Raw genomic sequence first — 13332 nt, 5'->3', positions numbered from 1 at the left:
TCTTTCGATTCTTCTTGTGCTTGAACGGACAAATTCACAAAGAATTATTTACATTTACATTTATTCATTTAGCTGACGCTTTTATCCGAAGCGACTTACAATTGCTATATATGTCAGAGGTCGCACGCCTCTGGAGCAACTAGGGGTTAAGTGTCTTGCTCAGGGACACATTGGTGTCTCACAGTGGATTCGAACCCGGGTCTCTCACACCAAAGGCATGTGTCTTATCCATTGCGCCACCACCACCCCGCAATTATATCTAAAGGCCATTTCGGCAAGGATACTAGTAAACACAGTCGGTTATGGCTTAACTGAACGTAAATGAGAAAATGAGAAATAAAACACAGGTGTGTATTAGTACTAGATCCATGCAACTCTTCAAGTGACAGCAGCCTAATATTCCTGCTGCGCTACAGTCTGTTTTAATGTTAACCAAAAAACAAAAAACAAAAAAACAAACTAAATAACTTTTGTACCTTCTAAGGATTAATATAGGCCTATATTTAATTTATACAGCAGTTTTATCTTACATTTGAGTACTTTATGTACCTGAAAACTACTGTTAGACCTAACTGAAAAGCACTGTTAATTTCATAATCAGTTGTATTTATGTTGGTCTGTTGAACGTTAAATGGATCCAGTCCATGTTCAATGACTATGATTTGATGATGCATGCATTTTTACATGATCAAAACAGTAATCTATTTTAATAACAAAAGTTATATCGATTTTGGAATCGGTAATTGTTTGTTAAAATTGGTATTGGCCAAAAAATAAAAAGTAAAATAAAAAATCCTATCGGTGCATCCCTAATAAAATTAGTGAGCAATTTCTTAGTACTCACAATACTGTTCAGTTTGGGGTTGATGAGTTTTTTTTTTATTTTTTTTTTTAAGTTTCTTATGTTTAAGAAACATAGCCTAAGGCTGCATTTATTTGGAATTTTAACAGGAATATTATTACAAATTAAAATAACTCATTACACCAGTTTTCAGTGTCACATGATCCTTCAGAAATAATTATAACATTTCACAACACAAGAAACATTTCTTGTTTCTCAACATCATCAATTTGTCAAAACATTTCTCAACATCATCAATGTTGAAAACAGCTGTGCTGCTTAATATTTTTGTTGTTTTTTAGTTTAAAAATTCAAAAGAACAGTATTTATTTGAAATAGAAATCTTTTGTCACAAAAATGCCTTTACTGTCCCTTTCGATCAATTGAATGTGTCCTTGCTGAATTTAAGTATTAATTAAAACAAAAATCTTTCTGACCCCAAACTTTATTTTAAATGCTTTTTTTGGGGAGGCAAACATTTAGTCATTTAAATACAAGTTAAGTGCAAAATGAAAATGCGACGGATCAGCTTAACTTAGTTGTTTATTACCCATAATTTCAATCAAAGATTGACAAACATTCAAACAACCAAACTATGTTCTCTACCCCATACATACATACTTTGGCCAACTGCTGACGTCAAACAAACACATATACAAACAAGCACACTAACACACTGTCGAAATCAAGTTTTTACCCTTCTTTTCTCCCAAAAACTAATAAAATAAATTAAAAAGGCAAAGATTTTCAAAAAAATCATGCACTAATTATACAAATGCAACAAAGAAATATTAACATCTAAATTAAAATACAGAAGCTCTCTCACTTAAAAAGCAAATACAGCCACAAAATGTACTGTGAACACGCACTCCCACGAATACAATACTGATCTAGCACTGCGACGTCATGGTCCTATCAGGACGCCGCAGGAAGCACAGAGGTGAGCGTTCTCGAGAGAATAAGAGTGATGTTACATTCATTAGATTGCATTGTACTGTGAGGTGTTGATTCTATCCTCAGGGTGAAGTTAGGTGACATTGAGGTTCATCATTCAGTATCAGGATTATAGCTCTTAAAGAGATGTAAAGATGGTGTTTTAGGAAACATGGTCATGACCTTTTCTGTTTAGCACATAACATGTACATTTTGTTTAGCATAACTAATTTAATTCAATGTCTTATTATAGGGACCTATTACATTTACACTTTTTAGATTATGTTTTATTGAAGGTTTCTGTCATTTACTCAACTTCATATCATTGCAAATCTATATGACTTGTTTCTTTTCTGTGGAACATACTACGTAACAAGTTACATCTCAGAAGATCTGGACTAGAGCACACAAATCTGCTTTTATAGTGTTTTTTAAAACCTTGACAGCACCTGGTTACAGTATGCCATCATTGTATGGAAAAGAGCAGTGTCAACATTCTTCACAACATCTCCTTTTGTGTTCCACGGAAGAATGAAAGTCAAACAGGTTTGGAACGACAAGAGGATGATTTCTATGTAACGTTACTTAGAGTGCTATAGCTTGAAAAGCAACTATATTCGTCATGGTCTCAAAAGGACCTTTTGCATTATGATGTTATGTTTGCTGTCAGAAAAGTGGTTTGGTTATACTTATTTAGGTACGTTTTGTGAACAAGTTCTATGAAGAAGTAGGAGATTAGGCGAACACAGGTGACACAACACAGGCAAACGACCGGTGAGTTCAGCTAAAGCCTTACACTAAAGTGAGCCTGGTACGATTTCAGTTAAGAGAGTCTTGGTGGCTGAACTCGGAGTCAGAACTGGGGTCCGGGAGAGCATGGTTATCCTGGAGATAGCCTTCAGGATCGGGGTCGTTCTCGTCGTTGCTTTCCGCACTGTAGTCCACTTCCTCCAGGAACGCTGGCTCATCCTCATCCAACACATATGTGGTGTTACTGCAGAAACACACACAGACATATGGCTGTCATTTATTATGTCAGCTGAGATCTTCTGACAGACACATGCAACAGAACAGTTCATTCCCATAAGTCAGACACAGCTTACCTCATTTCTATTAACACCGCCTTTATACGTGAGATTTTGATCTCTTCTGTAAGTGCTGTTTGGGCGGTAAAACTCAATGCCTTGACATTAGGGTGTTGCTTTTACTGTTCTGGGTTTCTTTCTAGTCCTTGGGTTCTCACACCTTTTGACTAATGATCTGCCATGACTTTTGTAGGTGTTCATGATTACTGGACAAGGACTTTTAAAATGAATTATTCACAAAGAAGTAGTTCTAGAAAGAAAGGTAGTGATGTTGAGCAAAACTAGAAAAACAAATACGATATAAATATTGTATTTAAATATACTAGGGGTGTAACGGTACATGTATTCGTCCCGAACCGTATGAACATCATGTTTCGGTGCATACAGTCAGATGAAGAATACAGCCGATCCAAACTCCAATCCAGAAGGGGGCGCACGTGGTAATGCAACGCTGTTTGCTAACCGCCACAACAGAAAAGCAGAAGAAGAGACAATCTATGAACCAACCCAAAACAAGAGTTCAGATGCTCGCTAGAAGCTTATAGACTGAGTTTCCATTCATTTTTGTGACGTGCTCCACAAACTTCACGGAAAGGAAACCAGGACGGCAGAGAGCGGCATCCTGTTTGTTTCCTTTATTTTACAAAAGCACAATGTTTTGTTTCTATTGTGAGTGTACACACAAAAACAGACCCTGAACAGTTTCGCATGGTCTTAAGGTCCTTCCACACTGAGGCCGAAATTTTCATATGCGTTTTTTCGTATTCGTCATCCTAAAAATTCGTCACACACATAAACCTTGCACACTGAGTCAGATGCATATTAATTAATCCATTGCGAAAAAATTCACGAAATAATACAAAATGGAGTCTTCAAGCAGTGAGGATGATGTTGTTGTCCTCTCTCTTTGTTGTCCTCTCTCTCTTCCTCTAAAGAGGAAATATTGGGTCCATCATTCAATTCCTGACATTGCGTAGAGAGAGAGAGAGTTCGGAAAGTTCCACTGCGGGATTATCCTGAGCGAATCAAAGTTTACTTCAGGATGACAGTGGCTCAGTTTGACGCTTTGCTAGCGATACTGGAGCCACATATTAAAAAGAAGAGCTCCAATTTCCATGAACCAATTGATCCTAAACAGTTCTGGATTTTGGAGTTCGCTTGTACGGTGGCTCTGAATTGTCAAAACACCTCTCAAAATGCGAAAAACGCAGAAAATTGAACCTAATTTGATATATTTTATGACGAACGAACGAAAGTTTCGGAGGCAGTGTGTAAAGGCCCTTGCACACTGAGTCCGAAATTCGAGTCCGCAATTTTTGCATGTTAAAAAATAAATACGATCTCACGTTATGTCTATCACGGTTGCACACCACCTCCGAAACTTTCGTCCGTCATAAAAAAATTCGGATCAGGTTAGATTTTCGGTGTTTTTCGCATCCGTAGCGGATGTAGTAGGCATTTTGAATGGTGTTTTGACAATTGACAATTTGACAAAGCCACCGACTCACAAATACGAAAAAACACATGCGAAAATTTCTGACTCAGTGTGCAAGGACCTTTACTCTTATCTGTATGAACATAAATGATGGAGTATTTTAAGTTGTTTCCATTGTTATGAGACAAAATCATTTGGAAAATGGGAAGCCTCAGGAGCCGCTTCCCTCGCTGCCAGCTCGTGGAAAGGTGAAGTAGATGCATGGCACTTTTTCTCCTTCTCGCTCATCTTTCCGTGATTTCTTGAAAAAGCATAACATTGAACTTTGTGCATCTCCCATTGTCACTGCATGTTCATGAACTCTCACGAGCAAAGAAAATGACATCGTAGGCTACGCACAACACGTTAATTAAACGACATCATCCAGATGTGCCAATCACCGGAACTAGGCAGAAAGACTACAGGAGTGCGAAAAAACTAATCTCTGTACAACCTTTCATTATTCTATTTATTTTGTACTTTTATAACACAAGAGATGCTTTTCAATTTTGTAGCCGATTGTGACCAAATACCTTTTTTATTATTTATCAGCCCTACCAAAAAAAAGACCTGTGCAAGAGTGCATTCTGTTTACGGTTTAGTGCTTAATACACTAAAGGAGGCTGTACTGTAGCATCTACCTCAGGGGGACTAAATGCTGCTAGGTGGAACAAACTGTAATTTGCACTACTGTCTGTTCAAAATAAGTGAAAAGAAACATAGCATTGGGGATGTTTGTGAGCATTTGTTGTACCAAACTCATATCAAACCGTGACCCCAAAACCAAGGTAGGTACCGATCCGTGACTTCCTTGTACCATTACACCCCAAATATATATTTAGTAAGGTAAATATATATATATTTGGACACAGACACAATTTTCATAATTTTGGCTCTGTATACCGGCAGAATAGAATTAAAATAAATCAAGATAAAATTAAAGCGCAGACTTTCAGATTTAACGGGTTGAACAAAAATATAATTTTACAGATGATGACAAGTTCAGAAATAAAAAATAAAAAATGACCAGATATTTCCAGATTTTCCATGATCGTTGGTGCATTGTGGACCAAGAAACCAGATCCCATCCCCTAAGTCTTTATGATATTTGGCTTTCTATATATAGCTTGGGACCCCCCTTCAGTGTAAGTCTATGGGATTTCCCGACAAGCCACACAATTTGAGGCATCATTCATGTTTGTAGCAAAACAATGCGGGATGAGTTACGAGCCACAGTTTAATACTTTAGGTTAGGGGGTTGTTCAAATCTCTAACCCTAAGTTTGAGCTATAATAAATGACGGGTCAATACAACAAAACCAACAAACGACTCCTGTAGGATAGCGGTCGAAAACCTCATGTGGCGGCAGAGGAGGCATTTCTCAGCATCTCTCTCTCTCTCCTAACACAATAACCTTACTAAGAGTGATGATGGTTTTATGGCCCTCTTGTTAAGTAGTTAAATGGTTTAATGTGTGGTCTGGTGGTTTGGCTGGTTTTAGTGGGTTTTTAATGGTTTTAATGGTGTGAGGGGGAAGAAACTGGATCCAAGTGAGACTGGCTGAGGGGAGGGGGGGCAGACTCAAAGTGGATTAGCGGGCGTTTTGATCAGGTGATTAGATGACTATAATGAGCAGAGTGCTTCTCTCTTCACTCAAGTGCGCTGAGCCCCATTTGACTGACATCTCCTCAAGTGGTGCCGGCCATTAGAAGAGGGCTGCAAGATCGTGTGTGTGTGTGTGTGTGTGTATGTATGTTATTATCCATTACAGAAATACACAAGTTGGGAGGGGCCGAAGTATGTTCCCAAGAAGCTTCTAGAATCTAGAAGCTTCTGACATCATGGACATCAGGGCTATTATTGTTCTGAACATTGTGGGCTTTGAGCTGCTTAATGTTGTATTGAAACTTGATATGGCAGCTGTTGCGTCTTCTACGGTTTGTGCCGGTTCATGCGGGAGCACAATAACAGGACGTGTGTGTGTGTTTACCTGGTGATGTTGGGGATGCTGCGTGTGTCTATCAAGTCGTTCTCCATGTCCAGTAGATGGGAGTTGTGGTTGTGGAGCTCCAATGGGGATGTGAAGCGTCTTAGCCTGAGCAGAGCCAAACAAAACTGAGCGCCCATTTCCTCCAATTCATTTGTCCCAATCTGGAGACCCTGCAAACACACACACACACAGATCCCATGTTACAAGCACTATTTGTACAGGATTAGTTTGCAAAATGACATCTGGTTCACATTCATTAACAGTCTGTGATTTCATGTTCTGATACAGACAGCATTGGGTTCTTTAGATTTTACTAAATCGGGAGTGTGTATTGTCTGTGTGTGAGACACGATGAATTATATAAAGCATTATGTATATAAAATTAGGGGAAGGAATTAATTTTATTAATTGCATAAATAGACATACATAAATCCCGTAGAATATCTAGGCAGGTGGAGCTGGGGGAGGTGGAGGGGTTCGGAGTAAATGAAGGACTAGCTTACAGCAAACAATGAACCAGAATAGTTAAATGTAGAGCAAGCAATCTCATTGGCTGCAGGATCATCAGAGACCAATCCGCTTGTTCGGCTCTCTAGATAAAACTCAGGAGACGGGATGTAACTTAAGTTAAGCTCAGCATCTAGTATTTGTGGCATAACGTTCATTTACACAAAAAAATATTTGAGCTTGTCCATCCTTTTCTTTAATAAAAAAAAAAAAAAAAAAAAAAAAAAAGATTTCAGGCACTTACCATGGAATTGGGGGCCAATTTCTGGAAGGCTTATATGCAGAAATGTGAAGCTTATGATATTATAAAATCACTTAGATTAATTCTTCTGTTAAATCTAGTGCATTATTTGAGCTGTAAATTTGCAATATCAATTTTATTGATGTTGTAGGATTTAGGAGCTATGTTGCCATGGCAATAAAGTTGTAGAATTGTAAATATCTTACCACAATATCACTCATAAAAGCTACACAAGTGATTTTGTCACAGTAAAATCAAGTTAACAAGCATATTGTTGTTGTCTTGTGCCAATACACAGAGTAGTTAAATATTTATGAATTGGCCCTATTCACTTCTATTGTAAGTGCCTCATTGTAACCCACAGCTTTTTTTTTTTTTTTTTTTTTTTTTTTTTTAAAGAGACGGCAGGACAAATATTGAAATACATTTTTGTGGAAATCAATCAATATTTTGCTAGAATTTGCTGTTGATTAAGCTCAACTTGTATTGAACACAGAAGCCAACTTCATTTTTTTTTTTTTACCTGGAAAGTCAGGCAAGTTAAAAATCTCTAAAACAAAATAATTCGATTATTATAAATTATCAAAGCTATTATAGATGTTTCGGCCACGGAAAAAATAATGGTAATTGTGACTATTTATCCCACAATTCAGACGTTTTTTTTTCCCCTCACAATTGCGAGTTTATATCTTGCAATTTTTTAAAAAAAATTCCCACAGAATTCTGTTTTTATTTTGCAATGGAATAATGAAATAAAAAAGGTAATTGCAACTTTTTATTTCACAATTCTGCCTTTTTTTTGCAATTGCATACAGTATATCTCACAATTCAGACTTTTTTTTCTCAGAACTGTGATATAAACTGATCAAAATAAGTCACAATTATGTTTTCTTTTTTTCGTGGCAGAAACAATTAAGATTCAAAATTAAATAAACAGTTTATAAACAATATTTTAAAAAATTCCTAAAATTTGTTTTAATAAAAATCATTTTTGGAATAATCGGATGTGTCTGTGGAACTAAATCAGCCTGTGCATTAATCGTGCACACAGGTGGTTTTTATCAGTCTTCCTGGAAGCAAAGTATCATGTTTACAATGCACTGGGATGATGATACACTGAGCGGTTCAAGGGAAGAACTAATCATTGGATTGGAAGTTGTGATTAATGGCATCAAATCTTTAAAAGGGTTTTGTTTGAGTCACTTAGAAGCAAGTAAACTACACTTCAGCTTTTGTTTTCTGGGTTTTGTCTGTGAAGAAAACAGCACTTACTGTATTGCTTTGGGCAGAAATTCACAATTTTGTGAATTTACACACAATTTTCTGTTGTCTTCTGTACAACTGTTCTCAGAGAACAAGCCAGAATAAGCCAGTATTAAATTGGGTAACACTTTATTTTACAGTGTCCTTGTTACATATGTTACATGTACTTACCATAGTAATAACAGTAAATGATGCATAATTACATGCAACTCAACCAAACCCTAATCCTAACCCTATAGTAAGTACATGTAGTTAATTAATATTACTCAGTACTTAAATATATAATCACACTAACAATGACACCTTAAAATAAAGTGTAACCATAAATTGTTTTTTTAATGTTGTTTCTTCGAAAGGAGAATATGTCATGGCTAGGGAAAAAGAGGGCAACTTGGCATGTCAATTATGCAAATGAAGCGTGCCAAGTCGCCAATGCATTGACCAATATGCCATTTCATATTGCATTTTTATTGGCTAGTCCGTAGACGTAGGTCGTAGCAGCAAACACACTGTCAGAATATTATCGCAGGCCATCTTTGGTCACAAGACCGTGACAATGGCCGTCTTTGAACCTCTCTCACTGTATGATGTAGGACCGTTTTGGAGCCACGACCACAGAAATCGCCATGATTGGTCATCTTTCATCTCGGACAGCCCAAAATCATACAGTTTACATTAGAGAAAATACAGAAAGAAGCTTCTTCAGCCATGTTACTTGAACTCACAGAGACGCCATTATGTGTCCTACAGACAGAAGACTGTGAGTCACTATCAGAGACCCGAGACTGCTGCATCTTTCACAGATGGTCTATAGCGCCATCTACTGTTCACATTCATCATGACAACCTGTCATTTTATATTTACTTGACATTTTATCATCAAGACAGTTATAAAAACAAGTAGAGGTCATCGCCTTTGACAATTGAAACCATCTGTTTAGATCTCGTGTGACAGTGTATTTGTAGCTTTAAATCTGAGCAAATCTGTAACAAATTTAGTTTCTTGGACACCAATGTCTTGATTAAGATGTGGCATTACAAAATGCTAGTGCTTCTACTAATAATATTTAAAAGGCGTAATTGAACAGGCCATGCTTACTTTAAAACTGCTCCGTGTAGTTTTACACCCTTTTCCCTTTTTTAACATGGTTGAGAAAAGTAAAAAAGAACGGTTGTAATGTTGAATCCCAGAACAGAATTTAGAACAGCACATGCTTCACACAGAATAAAATATTGAGATCTTTTAAGAATTGTGTTTATGACTTTGCGCATCTTTATTAATTATTAAAAAAGACATAAAATTAATATATAAAATTTCATTTTGACTAGCTCTCTTTGGCCAAATTAGAAATGTTTTTCCTGCACTTTTGAATCATAGCCATGTCTCATGAGCCAGAGAGGTAACTTCATTTAAAAATGAACAATCACAACACGTTTCAACATCCTCTCCTCAACATTCAACATTCTCCTTTAAAAGTCAATCCGTTTCTGCTCCCAAGGCATCCGATACTGCCGCGTATCCAAGAGAAATGTGCTCACTATACTGACACCAAAAGCGCCCAACGACGAGGTGGAATAATTAAACAAAAAATATGCTAGATACCAAAACACCCTAAATTTAACTTGCACTCTTAAAAATAAAGGTTCTTTAATAGCATCTATGAAGAACCTTTAACATCTATGGAACCTTTTCATTGCACAAAAGTTTCTTTATAGTAGAAAAAAAAGGTTCTTTAGATTTACTAAAAAGTTATTCACACAAAGAAAAAAAAAATTTCTTTGAAGAACTTTCACTGAAAGGGTCTTTGGGAAATCAAAAATGGTTCATTTATGACATTGCTGCAGAAACACCATTTTGGAACCTTTATTTTTAAGAGTGTATATAAAGTATATATATAAATATAAAAAAAACCAAGTTGTATATTATTTCTCTAAATTTCTATAAAATACAATATACTATTTGTCAGTGTTAACTATTAAAGAAGAACCACATCTTCCATATTTCATTTCTGGTTTAAAAATAGAAAAATGAATGGACACAAAAGTACACGGACCAAAATAGCATTGTCCTTTCAATTTGGATGAAAAAGCTTATGAAGTGATTAAGAGACCAGAGTAAACAGATCTGAATCTAGACAAACTACATAATTGCAGTTATGTTATTTCTAGGGTTGCAATATTCCAGGGAATTAACGGGAATAAACTGGAAATTTGCTAAATTGCAAGTTAGCCTATAACAGGAAACTTAAAGGAATAGTTCACTTCAAAATGAAAATTCTGACATTTACTCACCCTTAAGTTGTTTCAAACCTGTATGAATTTCTTTCTTCTGGTGGACACGAAGGATGATATTTTGAAGAATGTTGGTAACCAGACAGTTGATGGGCCTCATTGACTTCCACAGTATTTATTTATTTTTTCCTACTATGGATGTGGTCCATCAACTGTTTGTTTACCAACATTTTTCAAAATATCATCCTTCGTGTCCACCAGAAGAAAGAAATTCATACAGGTTTGAAACAACTTGAGGGTGAGTAAATGATGACAGAATTTTCATTTTGAAGTGAACTATTCCTTTAAATGTAGCTAAAAAAATAATAATAAAAAAAGAAACATCTTGCAGCATAATCTTGGTTTAAACAACCAGAATGCAAATTCAGTTGAAATGCTACCCTGCGAATTCCTCAATCACATGCACACAGCAACATTTATAAATCAGGCCCTGGTCGCTCTGGAATCAGAGGATTTTTTTTTATTACTTTTGTGGGGTTTTTTATTTTTTCCAAAATGCCTCAGCTTAACTTCCCATGAAAATAACTTTTCCACCCCTTTGCAAAATTTAATAGATTTGGTGACTTAAAACTGTTATTCTAAAATGTAGAAAAGCCAAAAGAATGAGTAGATACGGTCAAACTTGTTTCTCGTCATTTGTCTGGTATTAGGGACACCAAGTGATTTTGGACAGGCTATGAGTATAATCATTTCCACTTCCACTTCAAAGATGTTTTGACTTGCAGGATTGCAAAAAGGCTTACAGCATTCTTCTAGAACAAAATAACTGGTGAAAAGATCTCATATCATTCATATCAGTAAATACACAGTTATTTAAATGTGAAAAAACTAAAAAAATATTAACCTTGGGTTATGAAGCCCAGCCAGTCTGAATTACAGTGCCAAATGAATCCAGTGAGAATTGCTACCACGGGTTGAAGCATGGCATCTCAGAAGGCTGAATTTTATCACAAACGAAGCTGTTGTTCATTCCAGCTGAGAACCGCCCTGCCAAGACCTTGTCATATCAATAGATAGTTTAATCTCACCCACACAGAAAGCCAAGAACCTTGATGTCAGACTGACCGACATTTATTTGCACCCCAAATATGAACCACAGTTAAAACTGATCATGTGTTAGTCATTTACATTTTTCTTGTCATATTTTTCTTTTTTTATTCCCTCAGCATTCACACGGGGTTACAGCGTTTTATATTTTGAACGTTTCTTGTCTCTTTGTTTAGTATTCCCACACCCTGTGAGAAATGAATTTCCATGGCGATTACAAGATAACAGCAAAAACAATAAGAGCAAGGCCAGAAACTTTACTCAAGTACACAAATCACAGCGGTTTGAAGTTGCGTTACATATTTTGCAATGCATCAATGCGTAAATCCATTATTGGTAATTTATTTCCTACGTGTACTTTTGTTCTTTATCTGGTGTTGTTTTTATCTGATATTCCTAGTAATTTTCAGAAGAACTCATTTTCTATCAGCAATCTCAGTAATATTTAGAAGTTTTAAAAAATAAAAGGTTATGTTAAGGTAAAGTTTGTGTGTGAAACTAACCAGCCCTCACCTTGTATTTGCCCTGGTCACAGCCACACAGGGTGCTCTCCATGGTGTAACTGCGCTGCACCCCGATCTCTCTCCAGACCACCACACGCGCCGTGGCTTCTTTAGAGCGTTCAACTACAAAACTGCAGCTGGACAGGCTGAACGCTGGAGCCATCTGAGACAGCAGCTTAGGCAGAGTCTAAAACACAGGACAAGTGGCTTTTACATTCAACTTATTTACATGACAAAATCAACACTGATAAAGAGTAAACTTTATAAGACTAATGTTTATGCTGCCTTTAAAGAGGAACTATTCTGCCTTTTTACATGTTCAACATTCTTTAGTGTGTAATGTTGCTGTTTGAGCATGAAAAGGGTCTGCAAATTTCCAAAGCACGAAGTCACTCCAAAAGGATTGATTCTCTATATCAGTGTTTCCCAACCCTGTTCCTGGAGGCACACCAACACTACACATTATCAAACACACCTGATTCAACCCATCAGCTCAATAGTAGAGATTCCAAGACCAGAAATATATGGGTCAGATAAGAGACATCCAAAATGAGCAGTGTTGGTTTGCCTCCAGGAACAGGGTTGGGAAACACTGCACTATTATCAGTGTCACTGTTTCTGAACTCCCTGATACGCCTCCATTGTAGTCTTGAGTTTTCTTCCGGGAACGAATACTTCAAAATATTCCGCATATAAATCATTTCCGCCCAAGACAAACAGAAAATAAAGTGGGAGAGGCCTGGTTGATTGGCGTTAGTAGTGTGTTGTCGCCATGTTGACGTCCAATAGACACTGTTTTTTCAACCCCGAAACTAATGCGTTATGGTAAGGGGTGTGACATACCGCGTCGTACCATACTGTGGTCAAAGCGGTTTACCAATCATAACATTTCCAGCCGTACAATTGGAGCACATTACGCTTTTTTGGAAGAAGGGGCTTCATAGAGACAGGAATGAGAGGGGAGGGGGGGGTAAACATTCATGCATGAAAACCTGTTCTAGAGCCCCAAAACAATATCAAGACTTTGTTAAAGGGCTTAATAGGTCATAAACCTATGGGAGGAAAAAAGGGCATAAATATTGTAAAAAATTACAATTCTGTCATTTACTCGCCCTCATGTCATTTCAAAATCATATCTTTCTTCTGTAAAAAGAAGA

The 13332-nt window shown here is 36.8% G+C and overlaps 1 protein-coding gene across 3 annotated transcripts in view; it reads right to left on the bottom strand.

The window, feature by feature from the left end:
- Nucleotides 1-1366: 1366 nt before the first annotated feature.
- The window catches only part of agtpbp1 (ATP/GTP binding carboxypeptidase 1), a 41381-nt gene continuing 29415 nt past the window's right edge, over nt 1367-13332 (bottom strand). For all 3 annotated transcript variants that reach the window (XM_082188678.1, XM_082188679.1, XM_082188680.1), the window contains exons 24-26: nt 12186-12362; nt 6324-6493; nt 1367-2768 (exon numbers count right to left, since the gene is read on the bottom strand). In XM_082188678.1, the coding sequence (XP_082044804.1) occupies nt 2594-2768; nt 6324-6493; nt 12186-12362 (522 nt within the window). In that variant the 3' untranslated portion in view covers nt 1367-2593. The remainder of the gene's footprint in view (nt 2769-6323; nt 6494-12185; nt 12363-13332) is intronic.

This window comes from Leuciscus leuciscus (genome assembly GCF_965113295.1).
Source record: "Leuciscus leuciscus genome assembly, chromosome: 13".
NCBI lineage: Eukaryota > Metazoa > Chordata > Actinopteri > Cypriniformes > Leuciscidae > Leuciscus > Leuciscus leuciscus.
This window is presented reverse-complemented; position numbering and strand designations above follow the sequence as displayed.